This window comes from Castanea sativa, chromosome 9, assembly GCF_040712315.1.
Source record: "Castanea sativa cultivar Marrone di Chiusa Pesio chromosome 9, ASM4071231v1".
In the NCBI taxonomy this organism is placed as follows: Eukaryota; Viridiplantae; Streptophyta; class Magnoliopsida; order Fagales; family Fagaceae; genus Castanea; species Castanea sativa.
In genome coordinates this window covers 35,749,377-35,766,850 of record NC_134021.1, presented here as the reverse complement: position 1 = coordinate 35,766,850, position 17,474 = coordinate 35,749,377, and the positions used below count along the sequence as shown (strand labels likewise).

General features: G+C 37.5%; 1 protein-coding gene across 1 annotated transcript; it reads left to right on the top strand.

The window, feature by feature from the left end:
* Positions 1 to 1,118: 1,118 nt before the first annotated feature.
* LOC142609130 (uncharacterized) lies at positions 1,119 to 1,739 on the top strand. Its single transcript, XM_075780755.1, has one exon. It carries the CDS (start codon positions 1,119 to 1,121, stop codon positions 1,737 to 1,739), a length of 621 nt encoding a protein of 206 aa, XP_075636870.1.
* The last annotated feature ends 15,735 nt before the right edge of the window (positions 1,740 to 17,474 follow it).

The window sequence follows — 17,474 nt, the reverse complement described above, 5'->3', positions numbered from 1 at the left end:
CCCAAGAGAGAGATCGGGTGATAGCAGAAGAAGTCCGTAAGTTACAAGAGGCGGGATTTATCAGGGAAGTTTACTACCCTCATTGGTTGGCAAACGTCATGATGGTCAAAAAGAACAACGGAAAATGGAGTATATGTGTTGACTTCATGGACTTAAACAAAGCATGCCCCAAAGATAGCTACCCCCTCCCGCGAGTCGACATCCTGGTGGACTCTACGGCCCAACATCAGCTGCTGAGCTTCATGGATGTGTTTTTCGGATACAACCAAATCCGGATGGACGAAGCTGACCAGGAAAAGACTTCGTTCGTAACAAGCTAAGGCCTTTTTTGTTACAAAGTCATGCCTTTTGGCTTGAAAAATGCTGGCGCAACCTATCAAAGGCTCATGAACAAGATGTTTGCACGACAGATTGGAAGAAACGTCCAAGTATATGTCGATGACATGCTAGTTAAAAGTCGAAGGGAAGAAGATCATTTGGAGGATCTCAAAGAAACCTTCGATACTCTTCGCTCCTACAACATGAAGCTTAACCCAGGCAAGTGTGCCTACGGAGTGAGGGCGGGAAAGTTCTTAGGGTACATGGTATCCCAAACAGGCATCGAGGCTAACCCGGACAAGATTCGGGCCATAATGGGGATGGCGCCTCCTAAAAATATAAAGGAAGTACAAAGCCTTAATGGCAAGGTCGCCGCGCTTAATAGATTCGTGTCGAGGGCAACGGATAGGTGTCTACCATTCTTCCACACACTGAAGAAGTCTTTTGAATGGACGACCAAATGTCAACAAGCGTTCGAAGACTTGAAGGTCTACCTCTCTTCGCCACCGTTACTAAGTCCCTCACAACCAGGAGAAGAACTCTTCCTCTATTTGGCCATCTCCCCGGCTGCCGTCAGTGCGGCCTTAGTTAGAGAAGACGACAGGGTCCAAAAGCCCGTGTAGTATGCCAGTAAGGCGCTGCATTGTGCAGAAGAAAGATATCCCCCCATGGAAAAACTCGCCTTCGCTCTAGTCACGACGGCCCGTAAACTCAAGCCGTACTTCCAAGCCCATACGATAGTCGTCCTAACTGACAAACCTTTACGGCGAGCAATGGGCAGTCCTGAAGCCGCCGGATGAATGGCTTTGTGGTCAATAGAGCTGAGTGAATTTGACATACAATATCACCCCCGCACCGCCATCAAGGGACAAGTGGATGTCGACTTCATTGCGAAGCTCACCAGCGAGGAAGGCGAGGAGGCAGAAAATCCCCAATGGAGTGTTTTTACAGATGGGTCGTCCAACAAGAAGGCTGGTGGAGCAGGGATTGTACTTAAATCTCCAGAGGGCAATGAGATCAAATGTATGATTCGTCTCGATTTCCCTACAACTAATAATGAAGCTGAGTACAAAGCCCTGATAGCAGGTTTAGATCTCGCCAAGGCTGTAGAGGCCGCGAACGTGGTTATTCACTGCAACTCCCAAGTCGTCACAAGCCAAGTGAACGGCGAATATGAGTGCAAAGGCGAAAAGATAAAGAAGTATTGGGAGCAAGTGAAGAGGAGGGTAGATGAGCTACAAGCCAAGATAATCCAAATCCCAAGAGGAGAAAACGAGCAGGCCGACCGTCTTGCCAAAACCGCGTCTGCAGAGTCTATGATCACCCTCGACAAGGTACTCTCTTTTATTCAGCCTGCACCACTAATAGACGTTGTCAATATACAGGAGATCGGTTCCGAAAACAATTGGACCACCCCTTGATCTCCTACTTAAAAGATGGCACGCTGCCTGACGAGAAGGAGGCCGCAGGGAAGCTGAAGGTCCAGTCAGCACGGTTCGTCTTGATGAAGGACGTCCTGTATAAGAGGGGCTTCTCTCGACCGTACTTGAGATGTTTAGGCCCCAAAGAAGCAGACTATGTCATGAGAGAAATACACGAGGGGATATACAGCAAACACTCAGTGTCGCGATCATTGGTACATAAGTTGATTCGGGCCGGATACTATTGGCCGAGAATGCAAAATGACGCCCAGGTTTATGTAAAAGCTTGCGACAAATGTCAAAGGTTCAGCAATATCATTAGACAACAAGCAGAAGAATTGACCCCAATAACCGCCCCATGGCCATTCGCCCAGTAGGGGTTGGATATCATGGGACCATTCCCAATAACAGCAAGGCAGCTGAAGTTTCTCGTTGTCGGCATCGACTACTTTACCAAATGGGTCGAAGCTGAAGCCTTAGCCACGATCACTGAAAAGAATGTACGGAGCTTCGTATGGAAAAACATTATTTGCAGGTACGGAATTCCAAGGGTCTTGATCTCTGACAACGGTAAGCAATTTGACAACAACTCCTTCCGAGCCTTCTGCTCTGAGCTAGGAATCAAGAACCACTATTCCTCCCCAGCCCATCCTCAAGCGAACAGACAAGTTGAAGTCACGAACCGATCCTTGCTTCGAATCATCAAGACTCGGCTCGAGGGGGCAAAGGGCATATGGCTTGAGGAGCTGCCCAGCGTACTATGGGCATATAGAACGACGGTAAGGACTTCTACGAGAGAAACTCCATTCCAGCTAACATACGGGAGTGAAGCGGTCATCCTAGCTGAGATTGGACTCACGAGTTACAGGGTGGACAATCACAATGAGGGAAGAAATGACAAAGAACTGCGTTTACAGCTTGATCTAGTTGACGAGGTCAGGGCGATGGTTGAGAAGAGACTCACACGATACCAGGACCTCATGGCCAAGCACTACAACTCCCGAGTCAAACATTGAGACTTCAAAGTCAGAGACCTCGTTTTAAGAAAAGTGATGGGCGCCGCCGGAGATCCTGCACAAGGAAAGCTTGGCCCAAACTGGGAAGGACCATACAAGATAACATCATGGCTAAGAAAAGGCACCTATCACTTAGAGACACTTGACGGGCAGAGGCTACGCTACCCATGGAACGCCGAACATCTCAGGAAGTACTACCAGTAAAAGATAGCATGAAGAACACTACTCCTCATTTCCAGTTGATGTCTTTTAATTGTCCTAGTTTATTCTCGTCTACAATACATTCTAAGCCCAAAGGGTTGAAAGTTTATTCTTTTTGGAACAATGTTCTTTTTATGCATTCATCATATTAAGAGGAGTTTTATTCAGAAACGACTAGTAAATTTGTTATGTCTTCAAGGAGACAGCATTGCCCAAAGTCCACAAAGTGGACAACCTTATCTTTTGAGTCCACAAAATGGACGGATCTACCACCAAGTCCACAAAGTGGACGACCTTATCGCAAAGTCCACAAAGTGGACGACCTTATCGCTAAGTCCACAAAGTGGACGACCTTATCACTAAGTACACAAAGTGGATGAATCCACTACCAAGGCCACAAAGTGGACGAGGTCAACAAGCAGACGGGTTCAGTATAACGTCCAAAAAGAGGACAAATTCGTTATAAAACCTACAAAATAAATAAACTTACTAAAATCCATGAAGCTGATAAATAATCAGCAAAGAGGAAAGTTGAACCCGTCACCCACAAGTGTCAGCCGAAAAAGCTGACCCTGTCACATATAAAGTGACGGGTATATAAAAACAATTTTAAATAAGTGTCAGCCGAGAAAGCTGACACCGTTACCCCTAGAGGCTAACGAGTATATGACGGCGACTTAAAATAAGTTATTAATCAGCTAAAAGAAAGTTGACACCGTTACCCGTAAAATGAAGAAAGCTGACGACGTTGCTCGCAAAAATGACGGATATATGGCAAACAAATAAATTGTATTGAATCAGCTAAGAAAACTGATGCCGTTAAAAGCTGACAAGCATACGGCTAAGTTTTGATCCGACGCCGTCGCCCATAAGGCTGACGGATTTATAAAAATGGCTCAGTCTCAGCTAAAAGAAGGCTGACGCCGTTATTACTTTGATAAACAGCAGAAAAACAACATCGTCACCTATAGGCTGACGGGCTCATCACGAGCAAATGGTTTTAATTTAGATAGAAGAGAGAAATATGCCTCGAATATAAAACAACATATTAAGATTAACATAAATAATGTCTTTACAAAAGCCCAGAGAAACGGGCGTCAAACATTAAAATTCGTCTACACTTTACAAAAAAAAAAAAAAAAGTGCTGAAGTTCATGAAGTGGGGGGATCTTGAGACCTTTCGTCACCTTCGGCAATAAAAGGCTAGGCGCCAGGAATAGAATGGCTGACGGCATTTAGATCGTCGCCATGAGGATTCGCTGATGGAGTTGAAGTGATGGGCTTGTCTGCGCCTGGCTGAGCAAGAATGACGTTGTCATTCCTCTGGTTAGCATCGTCATCTTCCTCATTGACGGTGTCGCCTGTAGGAGTTGACGGGATAGACTCATCCATGGAAATCTTGGATAAATCCAAGTCAGGATAAACAGATTTTACTTGTTTCAAGCAATCCTCAAACCCGTCACCATAGTAGGCGGCACAAGCATTTATGAAGGATGACAAGTCCTTAAACTCCGTCACAGCATCGCTCCTAGCTGTTTCCACCTGAACTAGGATAGACTTCAGCTCCTTTTCTGCAGTCAGCTTGGCTTCTTCTTCCAGCTTCCGCCGACGACTTTCCTCCGCTAGCTTCTCCTTTAAATCCTTCAGCTCCGTACCCAGGACACGGTTCGCATCTTTGTATTGCACTTGTCCGTCAACTAAGTACTTGATACGCTCATGCAGACGAGCAATCACCCCTTTCTTGGCAGAGCACCTCTCTGACAAAGCCTTCATGCGAACCATAACCTGTATGGCCAAAGAAAAAACAACGTTAGAACATTAAAATTGGTCGGGCACCAAAATAAAGAGAAAGGCATACCCGAGTAAGATCAAACAGGCCTGACGCCCCTATCTCATTCGTTGCCTGCTCAACACAAGGGTCCATCTCTTCATCCTTTAAAAAGGACTCCATCACCTCCATAGCATAATCTTTGTGGGTTAAAAGGCGGCGGACGGATCCCTGGCTGACGAGGCCTAACGAGGTCATCGACCCTTTACCTACCCCGTGGACGGACCTGGGAGGTGACGACCTCTTTGAAGATCTATCCCCAGGAGTCATGGCAACCTTCTTCCTGGAATGGTCATCCTTGTCGTCATTCTTCCTCTTGGCTCCTGCCTTCCTGACGGACTTCAAGGCAGACAGCGGTGTCAACTCACCCTTAGCCTTCTCCTGTTCTTTCTTCTTGGTAGCAGCGACAGCCCGTACTCTTTGCCTGGCTGACTCTATTTCTGCAAAAGAGAGGGTTAGAAAAGAAACTAAGTCAGGATGCAGATGAAAGAAGTTGGGAGATACTCACGCCGACGAGAATAAGCGTTTAGTTTACAAGCCTCCTCCGTCAGCTTGGGACCACCACAATACAAATGTAAAGTATCTAGCGTGATTAGGTCTCGACACTTCCGCTCGTCCAAAGGGATAGCTGTCACCCAATGGATGAAGTCCTCTTGTTCCGTGGTAATGCGTGGACGGGTGTTAGCTGAAACAAAAAGGAGACGGGGTTAAGAACCAAACAAAAAGATGAAGTAATAGAAAGCAGACGGGATCAACCTGAGTTCCTGACATATGCCCAGGTGTTGTCAAAAAAGCCATGAAGCATCGACTCCCACTCCTCCTGACGGCATACCCAGTTCGTCCCCTTTACGAAGAAATATTTGCCCTTCCACTTTCTATTGGAATCAGGCATGTCCGATACCAATTTTAACTCTTTCTCCCTTACTACGAAATGATACACCCCCTTTGACGAGGAGATATGCTGAAGGCGGTAGCACCAAAAGAACTAGTCCAGGGTTAACTGACGGTTCCTGCCACTCAGACGACCCCACAGGATCTCGGCACCAATGATGGTCCGCCAGGCGTTAGGGGCAATCTGGCTAACGGATATCCCCAAAAAGTTAGCCAGCTGACGATGTAACGCCATCAGTGGTAGTCTTAATCCGACAGCAAACATGGCATCATACATGCTAACATCCGCAGTTCGTCCCGAATAACATCTCTCACCCTCCTCGGGGAGGCGGATTGGGATATCGTCTGGTATTTGATAACGGGACCGCAAATTTTTGAAAATATTTTCCGACATCGTCGGAAGGAATTTGTTGATGGACCATTCTGGGGGTAGGATGAAAAGACAATCATCGCTAGAAGCTCCCGAGGTACTCTCTAAGGTTTCCTCGTCATCGTCACTCCCACCCCCGTCACTGGTACTTCCTTGTTCTTCATTGATCCTCTGGTCTCTGTCACCTACCCTCTCCTCTCCATCGTCCTCGCTCACCTCACTTCTCTAGAACTCCCTATTTCCTCGTTAGAAGAAGGAGTTGACGTTTCCCTTTCTGACGACCAGGATAGGCCCTTCTCGGGCTCACGGCCTTATTGGAAGACCTCATCGTAACTCGCTCCGACGCAGATCGACGATTGATCACTCGTCGTCTCCCTAGACATCTAACTACCTACAAACGACGGGTTTTATTCTAAGAACCTAGGCTGACGACTTCACTAAAGGGCATTACTAGAAAAATAAAAGAAGGTAAAATGAAGGGAACTTACAAGTAAAAGGACGGTCTCAAGAAGTTGACGGCAATCTGGTTGACGAAGCAAAAAGATCAGCGGTGACGTTCTCTTTCTCTCGAAATCAGCAAGGTGTGAAAAGTTGGAAATAAGAGGAAAAATGAAATATATATATATATATATATATATATATATATATATATATATATATATATATATATATATATAGGCGAAAGAGGGCATGGAAGACGAAGTGACACGCTCGTCCAAGCATAGAGCCAACTAGTCCAAGCCATGTGTCCCACCATTTAATGAAGATGGCACGAATCACCGCGCATGAGTGGATTCCCAATAACGTCAACTTCATAACCCGTCAGCTACAGTTGACGGGGTCATGGAGTTGAGGGTAGCTGATGAGGATGATTTTACAAGTTGTTACTAACACCTTAAGAAGGCTAACGAGAATAACAAGCCCGTCAGCTCTGATCACTGAACCATCCCCTTTCGGCATCCGCGGCCCTGCCTCATGTCTGACGGCGTTGAGCTAAAGGGAGGAAACTAATGAGATCAAGGCTGAAGGAAGAAAGCCAACGGAGTCAAAGCTGAAGGTTCTAAGCTGACGACCTTTCTGGAGACAAGTGTGTAAGCTGACGACCTTAGGAAGGAAAGGCTAAGGGAAGGAAAAGCTGAAGGGGATAAGTAAGCCTTCATCCATAACCTATCTTGTCCTCCACAAATGCGTGTATAAGGAAAGTTCTTGCGCTACACGTTTGACCCTAGTCGAGAAGATTCCTATAAGGAAAAGGGCTCTAGGAGATACGTAAAATCCACAAATTACTCTCCTAGAAGGAAAGTACTTCCTCACCAAGGCACTTATTTCAGCTCCACACTACTATATATACCCCAAAACCCTCATAAACCACGGTACGTATAATTCACTTTAACTCTAGCACTTTAGGGTTGTGAAGAAGAAAAGAAGCTCTAACTTGACCTTCAGAGGGTTTTTGGCCGGTACCACACCGGTGCCCTTTGTTTGGTCTTGTGTTTTGCTGTGCAGGTGTTGTTTCGAGTCATATGAGGGCCACGTGACAACTAGTGGATTTCTCTTCATCATCAGTATCTACAGCAAACTCCAAAAGACAAGAAAGGAAGTTTGGTTATCCATAGTTGAGTTGACAAGGAATTATTACTTTGGATCAAAGTAGAACTTTTGACATCATTTTTGTGTCATATTATGGAATTTAAGAAATAGGATGTTTAGTAAATTACTTTGCTAGAAAGTATATGATTCTCTCTCTCTCTCTCTCTCTCTCTCTCTCTCTCTCTCTCTCTCTCTCTCATATCACAATAATCCTTCATAATGATTAAATGATTAAATTCAAAACTTCATAACATCTTAAGCTTTTGGGGCAAGTGGTAGTTTATCATGATATCTGAGTAAGCTATCTTTGGTTTAAACCATGTCTCTACTTTACCTCCCATTCAAAAATTTTCAAAGTACTACTTTTTGGGCCCAAATTATTAAGAGTGAGTTTGGGTCCACATATAAGGAGTGTTAAAATATGGTTAAATGATTAAATTCACAATTTTCTAATATCTTAACATGTTTAGTGCATAAATTTGCTAGAAAATATATGATTATCTCTCTACCTTTCTCTTATCATATTACATAGTCCTTCATTACATTAGTTGTTGTGACTATCTAGTGCACTTTAAAATTAAGAAAATGATTTTGTGTTATATTAAAATCGCATTTTATTTATTTTTGTTTAAAGTACATCTGAGGACTTCGGTATGTATGATACAATACACCTAGAACTAGGTAACTTAAGGTGGCTGAACTACAGAAATTTCACGTTGAGATTTGGGGAGGGCCCTAAGATCCACTAGATTGGTAGATCATTGATGGGGGAATACTTATAAGACAAAAAAGAAGCAAAATAAAAACCCTCTGTAATTTGGACACTAAACAATATGAAATATCATGCTTCTATAATTGGCAAAAGAAAGTTAGTTATTACTTTTTTTACTATCAAAAATACCCTTACCTAAAACTTAAAAATAGGGTTAAAATAGTAAATTGACAAAAATAATAAATCTCTACTTTTAATTGAAATGTCTACTAGATCTACCAATCTAGTGGATCTAAGGGCCCTCCCCAAATCTCAACGTGAAATTCCCACATTATATCCAAAAAAAAAAAAAAAATTCCACTACCCAAGTCATGTTAAAAAAAAAAAAAAAAAAAAAGCTTCATTGCACACACGACGCGTGTGTGATGAGGCTAGTGTATGTGTGTGTGTGTGTGTATATATATATATATAATTAAATTTAAACTTTATTCTATATTTAAACATTCCATTAGAATTTTGGTACATCACATTTTCTTTTATAAAATAATATGTTACATATACAAACACAATCATGATAATAAAGGTTTTCTTAATAAAAACTGTAAGGACCAAAAATCATGCACAAGCCCAACAATAATAACGTTTAATAATTCAAGGCTCAAAACAATGAATTTGTAGAGAGGGTCTCAACAACAAAGTTTATGGCGTTCTCTTTCTATCTCCTCCTCCCTTTTTCCCTCCTCTCTTATTTATACTCCTTGCCCTTGTTATCTCAGCCCTACACCTCTCACCTAATCAACCCCATTTACTGACACTTGTCCATTCCCTTGTAGTTGGTAATGGAGAAAAGCTCTTGCTCTGTGCCTTGTACTGTTCAGATCATTTCCACATTAATACAACAGATAAAGCTGGTACTCCTTATTCAATGCGGCCAGAAAGCTTGGTGCAGAACGTTCAATGCAACGTTCATAGTTATCTATCTCAACCCAAATATTTGCAATATATCCCATACATCACCAGTCTACCTTTCGTACTTTTTCGGACCATCCTACTTCATCCTCGGGCCCTTGACTTTTACTCTCCTCTATTCCTTATGCTTCCCAGTATGTTTTCAGGTCTTTAAATCTTCGGGTCCTCGGGTCCTCACAATAACCATTATCATTAAATTTCAGATTTACACAAAAAAAAAGACTAAAAAAATTATATATTATCTTTTTTTTTCTTAGAGATATTTTAACTTATGAAGTCTGCTTTTGTTGATTGCTCTTTATCATTAAACCAAAACTTAGTATTTGGTATAGATGGGGTTATGGATCCAGAATTTTAAGTTAGCGGGGGCCGGAGTATAAAGGGAAAAAAAACTCCAAATTGGCATCCATATAGTATTAAAAAATTATAAATACTCAAAATCGTTATTTTTAAATACATTAAAATGTAATCATTTACCAAACAAAACAAAAACAAAAACAAAATAATGTTTTTTTTTAATACTAAGTTGGCTAGGATTTTTTTATTTATTGAAATTAGAGCATTCACAGTGGTAGTGCTACAGTGGTAACAATTATACTTTTCAATCTATGATTTCAAAGCACCACAATGATTTTTATTTCTTTCTTTTTAATTACAATTTCATTCGTATACAAGTGGTTTATTTGGACTATGTGGTTCTGCCAAAGGGTATAATTTTGATTTGCTTTCTAGTTGATGGTTTCATACGCTCGTTGATGATATTGGAGACATGACAATTACTAATGATGGTGCTACAATATTGAAGATGCTATAAATTTTTTTATGGCTTTTTGTGTACAAATAACTACATTTAAACACCCACATTTTTTGGAAATGTTGAAGGATTTGTTTAAATACTTTGGAACTTTGATAATGGTTATAGGCAATGTTATGTATTTGATAGTATATTTCTATGTTAATATAATGTTAGTTTGGAGACATTTGTGGTGTTATCTTATTATATTTGTGGTATTGTCTTAGTGGAGCTAAAATTACTGCAGGTTATTTGTAATAGAATATTTCTATGTTAATATAATGTTAGTTTGGAGACATTTGTGGTGTTATCTTGTTACATTTGTGGTATTGACTTAGTGGAGCTAAAATTGTTACAGGTTATTTGTAATAGAAATGTGGTTTTAGAACTCATGAGGGAAAAAAAAAATTAATCTATAGTGGCAGGCAAAAACCGCCGCTGAAGGACTAAAATTACAATATAATTGGAGGCTTATAGTGGCATTTTTGGCTTGCTGCTAAAGCCTCACAAATATAGTGGCGTGCGTAACCACCGCTAAAAGGTGCGTAGAGTCTGTTGTTTAATAAACCCTATAGCAGCACTTAATACCTACCACTAAAGGTTGTCACATATAGAGGCGGGTCTATCCTGCCGCTAAAAGGTCACTTGACTCGAATGCTAACTTCATATGGTGGCATTTTTCTGCCCGCCGCAATAAGCCAAAAGCACCACTAAATGACCAATCTATTGTAGCGTTTTTTGTTACTACCGCAATAGAGCTATTGCAGCAGTGCAATGCTAGCGGGTGGAACCGCCGCAATAACCCCCACCACAATTGGCCATATGGACCTTTAGCAGCAGTTTTTTGAGTTTTTGTGACGGTTTTGGCCCCCCGCAATAGTCCAGTTTTTTTGTAATGGCCACTCAATTTCAATGTTAATCCTTATGGACTAATAGGCATATATAGCGTAGCTTTATAATAATTGTTAGATTGTTGGGTTATGTTTTCCTTGGCCCCTAGTCCATTTTGACTACCAAGTATTATTTTATATTGTGCTTAACTTATTGGCTAAAATGCAAAACTAACCCTCTAAGCTTTTTCAGATTTCATTTCAATTCTCTAACTTTATTTTTGTTCATTTTAGTCCTTTAACTTTCAAGTCTATTCAATTAAAGTTTTTTCATCAATTTTTGTTATATGTTGTAATTAATTTTTCAATTTTTTAAAATTTTTCTTCAAATTTTTTAAATTAAAAAAGTTCAATTAATAATTGAAAAATATTTTTCAGACTTTTTTTTTTCAAGAAATTTTAACAAAGGATATCGAAAAAGCCTTAATTGAATAAATTTGAACTTAGAGGATTGAAATGAATAAAAGCAAAGTTGGAGAATTAAAATGAAATACGAACAAAGTTAATGGGTCAATTTTACATTTTAGCCACTATTTTATGTTATATTAAACTTGTTGTCATACTATCCCTATGCTAGGTATATATCCTCTACACGTTTTAGCCGGTTTGAACATGCATGACTTTAAATCATATCGGAAAAAGAATCGAAAAAGATCAGCTTATATATCACGAAAATTCATGCCTAGGATTTGAAATTTTCAATTGGATGGACGTTGATGGATAAGGTTATGGATGAAGCTACATCATGATTAGAAATGTGATAAACCTAATTTGCTCTTTTTATCTAATTTTTTCTTTTCTTATTCTTTGGACAGGTACTTGTGAAGTATCTAGCCAGGTAGAAATCTTAATGAATGAATATGTGTCTTACCTCTCAAAAAAAAGAAAAAAAAAAAAAAGAATCTGTGTCTTACTGGTGGAATATTTTCTAGAAATGTCAAAAATGCAAAACTAACCCTCTAAGTTTTTTCAGATTTCATTTCATTTTTCTAACTTTATTTTTGTTCATATCAGCCCTTTAACTTTCAAGTCTATTCAATTAAGGCTTTTCTGTCAATTTTTGTTATATGTTGTAATTAATCTTTCAATTTTTTAAATTAAAAAAGTTCAATTAATAATTGAAAAATATTTTCCATACTATTTTTTTAAAAAAAATTTAATAAAGGTTATTATAAAAGCCTTAATTGAATAAAGTCTCTGATGATTGTATAAGAGATATGGGGTTCAATCTTCACCTACATCAAAAACTGATTGATGTCTTAGTCTGATGATAAAGAGATATCATTAGGGGTGGACGCCATAGGTTTGAAACTCTCTCTAAAAAAAAAACCTTAGAGAACTGAAATGAATAAAAGCAAAATTGGAGAATTAAAATGAAATATGAAAAAAGTTAAAAGGTCAATTTTACATTTTAGCCAATATTTTATATTATATTAAACTTGTTGTCATACTATCCCTATGCTAGGTATATATACTCTGCACGTTTTAGCTAGTTTGAACATGCGTGACTTTAAATCATATTGGAAAAAGAATCGAAAAAGATCAGCTTATATATCACGAAAATTCATGCCTAGGATTTGAAATTTTGAATTGGATGGACGTCGATGGATAAGGTTATGGATGGAGCTACATCATGATTAGAAATGTGATAAACCTAATGTGCTCTTTTTATCTAATTTTTCTTTTTCTTTTTCTTTTTCTTTGGACAGGTACTTGTGAAGTATCTAGCTAGGTAGAAATCTTAATGAATGAATATGTGTCTTACAGGTGGAATGTTTTTCCAGAAATGTCAAAAAGTGAACAGTTTTAATTAGCCTCTTTATCTTTTTCCATAGTGTAGAAAATATTTCCTTCTAAATTCTAGATAATATGCTCTGGCACCTTGCCAATTTTTGGCATTAAACATCACAGCCATCTCCATCAAGAAGAGGCTAAGATAAATGCTATTATGAATGTCACTAGCTATAGCTTTTTCAGATACAGAGGATGAGATTTTCTTTTTTAAGTGACTTAATCATGTTAGTGTTTTCTCTAAAAAGGGACTGCAAGCCAAAGAAATGGTCCTTGTATCTGTGGTATAGGTTACAGCTTTATATGAATTTCACTTTTATGCTCATCCACTCACAGCTTAAGTTGCCTGGTCAAAATTTGGTCCCTAATGACAATGGGATGTCTGATTGTTTCATTATTGAGTTCTTTAGGCTTCCATTATTTGATTTTGAACTTTGAGATTCAAACTTTTGTTACAGTGAGTGGTTAAAAGTTAAATCCTCCTATATTTGATGTCATTCAATAGTATCCACGCTCCTTAAAATTACTTCCACACTCTTTTATATAATGTGTAAATGTGGACATATGATATAAAATTGTAGATATTTTTCGAAATATTTCACATCCAGAAAAGTGATACAATAATTAACCCTAGATTTAATGCTAAAGATAAATTCTATAAAAAGACAGAAATTTGAAGTCTATAATTATTTAAATTTATTTTTATACATATATAATAACATTTTAATCTATGGTATCCTTTCCATGATAATTGTTCTTTATTATTAAACGAAAATATTAATCGATTTTTTTTTTTTTTAATGCAGGGGAGAGTTTAAATATTTGATTTCTTACTTTCCAACAAGAAATTTTACCAATTAAACTAGCTAAAACTTACATAATCATTCAAGTTTAACGAAATCTCCTTTTCCAAAGATAAAAACCCAATTGTATATAAGGAATTATGAGTGCCTACTTGTTAAATGTGACAGACGATGGAAATGAGTAAAATGACACAAAATTTTGTGAGGATAAGACAAAACGTGGGAAGAAGTCATGTCAGAAGTTTTGCAAATCACATTAACAAAATTTCATAATCACTTGTCAATTCAATTGTTATTATATATCATTGAGTTTAGAAATTCCTAACAAAATTAAACTATAATTAAAAGTTAATTTGAATTTGATTTCAATTCTAATTGTGTTTCGAATTTAATATATTATATATTAATGAAGTTGAAAATTATTTCAAAGAAATCTCCCAAAAATTAACACTAAAGGCGGATGGAGGGGGGCCTCCTACTTTATTATTATTATTTTTTTAAAAAAAGTTAAGTGAAAATTTCACTTAACGACCTTCCTTCATTTTTTTTTTTTTTTTTATAACAAAAAATATACAAAAACTCACTTCTCATTTAAAGTATTAATGTTTATTTAATATTCAAATTTATTTTCATATATGCATATACAAATCATTATTTATGATAATTGAAAGTGTATGTTTCCAAAAATATATAAATAAATTTCTTTAGTAATTTTTTTTTTCTTTTCCGACAATCAACTTATCTTCGTGTTATATTTTGAGAGTTTTGGGATAAAGAAATGCAGTTTTATTATTTTTCCGTTGAAATAAAATATTCTATCATTTGTAGAGTTAAAATTTTTGGATATGTTCTACTTTGTCATCAATAAACAGAAGAAAAACTTTCATTTAATATTTTTATTATTATATTTCTCTTATATTATATTGTACATATTGACACATATAAAAGTGATATTAATTACTTGTTTCATCTAAATTTAATTTATTTGCATATATTTTATATTTTTTTAAACTATTACTATACTCTAAAGCATAATCTTTAATTTATATAACAAAATGATTTAATTTGAAATCTTTAAAGAATATTAATTGTGAGTAGTATAATTTAATCAATAATACAAATGACCTAATGAAAGAAAATATTTGCCTATATAATTGACAAGATGAAAATTTTGTATATGTAAAAATGTTGTTTATATATTATATAATAATCATGTTAAAGACATGTTTTAAGTAAAGATTATAAAATTTTTCAAAAAAAAAAATATAGAAATAGAGATTATATATATGTGTGTGTATTCTTTTGTAGATTTAAAAATTATCGATATATTTATTTGGATTCCCTAGAATAATTTTCTGACTCCGCCAAATGCATGCTATGCACCAACTGATTTCACTTAACCATTCAATTCTTTTTCACCATTCTGTTTAGGATTTTTTTTTTTTTTTTTTTGCCAAAAAATTCTCGTTAGGAGTTTAATCCATGTAAATCTGAGGTTTTCATTTCATTCATTACAAACTCTGGGAAAAAAAAAACAAAATCAAATAAGGTCATAAATAAAATGCAAATGATGTTAAGGGAACTACAGCATATTCAATGCTGAACCACTCAAAATTTGCAGATTCCTAAGTGATATTACAGGAAAAATAATGATTATCATATATTGCTTTTACACACATTTGGTATATATACTTTCGAAATCATGTTTTAACTAAAATCATGTTTTGTCAACACGATTTCAGTAAATTGTATACAAAGTGAGTGTCACAACGAGTGTTTAACAAGATTTAACCTTATAGGAATACAGAGAACGCCAAAAACAAGCATCTTTGAATGAAAAGTGGTGGCCAAGCCGCCAAGGTACATAAAAGGCAAATGGGGAGGCAAGTGGAGTACACACAATAAGAGACTTTGCAGGACTAGATACATAACCACAAGGAGTGGAAGACAATATCTTTCAGCTAGATCAAAGGTAGAATGAGAGTACATTAGCATCCGACAAATCAATAGACATGTTCATGAAGTGGTCAGTGGATTGAAATGCTTGTTTTCCGAGTGAATTATTTGGGCTAATGTCTCATGGTACATGTCCCCACTCACTGCACTCTATACCAACAGATTGAAGCAGGACACTGAAAAATCCACAAACATGTTCTAGTGCATTTCACGTGTTACTCACTACTGCATTTAGGTGAGTTAAAAGGTCCCTTGTGTACCACTGATCATGTGGCTTTTGTTCAGGAGGGCATGCATGCTAACAAGTGTAGGTGGAAATGAACGGTGAGACAAATTTTTTACAGGATTGCTGAGCTAGACACAGACAGATTGACATATTTTTACAGCATTGCTGAGCTAGACACAGTCTCTTGTACACACAAAAATCTACCGGGATACTTACAGCTTTGTTCTAATATGATGAACCCCAGTACCATATAGGCTGAGGAAAAGTACAGATTGACATATTTTGTTCATTTTTCTTGTTCCCTAAGATTGAGTACGGCAATCAAAAAATATACATGTCGAAACATATTTTGGATTGAAGTACAATATGCAAGACTGCAGTCTGCAGAAGATTGATCTAGAAGCCTGCTATGGTAACGAATTTCAGCACATTAATTTCTTGAGGGTTGCGTTGTGCTTTTCCACGATAATTGGTCACATACTTAGCATTTACAAACAATTTGAAAAACTACAGTTTAACTCAACCTAAGTGCTAAATTAAAGGCTATATAGAACAAGAACAGTTTCGGCTACGATTCATATTCACCATAAGGTCCATAACCAAACTAAACCCAACGAATCAGGATATAGGCATTTTGCTTCGATGGCTTCCTTACTCGGGCTTGCTTGCTCAAATTAATTTTGGCCGAATCTTTTATTTAATAAAACGCTATCATCTAGGAAAACAAAATCTTTGACCATTTAATAAGAAGAAGATCCACACTCGATCATGCAAATCGACTTAAACTTCCTTCAAATATCCACACTCGTCCTACTTTCAATGTACAAGGTTTGTCAACATATCAATTAGAATTGAGCAAAAAGTCAATATTGTTGAGTTCTTCTAAGGGGATGATGTCTTAAAAAGAATAAATACTTCATTTAGGATACTGTATCCGTATTGGACACTTGACATACCTAGGACACTTTTGCATGCTTGTCCCAATCGTAGTCCTTTTAAAAAAATAATAATAATACAAGACACTACTGGAATACAAGAACAAGAACAATCAAATAACCTTCCACAAAACAAAGAGAGCATAAGGATGGCAATTGACCGAGGTGGGGCAAGGCTGAAAAATGGGGTCTTCACCCCTACCTCGCCCCGTATGACGAGGAAAATTTCCTTACTTCATCTGGCCTCTTGGGGCCTCGTGACGTCTCACCCCGTAAAACTCTACTTTTTGTTCAATTTCCCCACAACTATTACAATTTTTTTAATAAAACATTTTTCATTAATAAAAATATACTTGAAATTACAATTAAATTTATCCTATCAAATTAAGCTAATTCTTAGTAAAAACTAAATAATAATATCAAAGTGTTTAAGAAAAAAATATCACAACAAAAATAAAAATCTCATAGTATAACAAATAACAAAATAAAGGTAGAGAGGTAAAATATGCTAATATTGATATGTTTGTTTAAATAGTAGGGTTTTAGGGTATGAACATTTTACAATTATAACATTTGTCAACACGGAGCGAGGCGGGGACAAGATAGGGCGGAGTAGGTCTAAAAAGCCTAAACACATCCCTGCCCCGCCCTATGGTGCAAGACTAAAATCTCACCCTATCCCCACTCCACCATCTTTGCAAGGTAGGAAAAACCCGTATTGGGTGAAGTGAGGAGGGGCGGGTCAAGTGGGACTGGAAAAGATT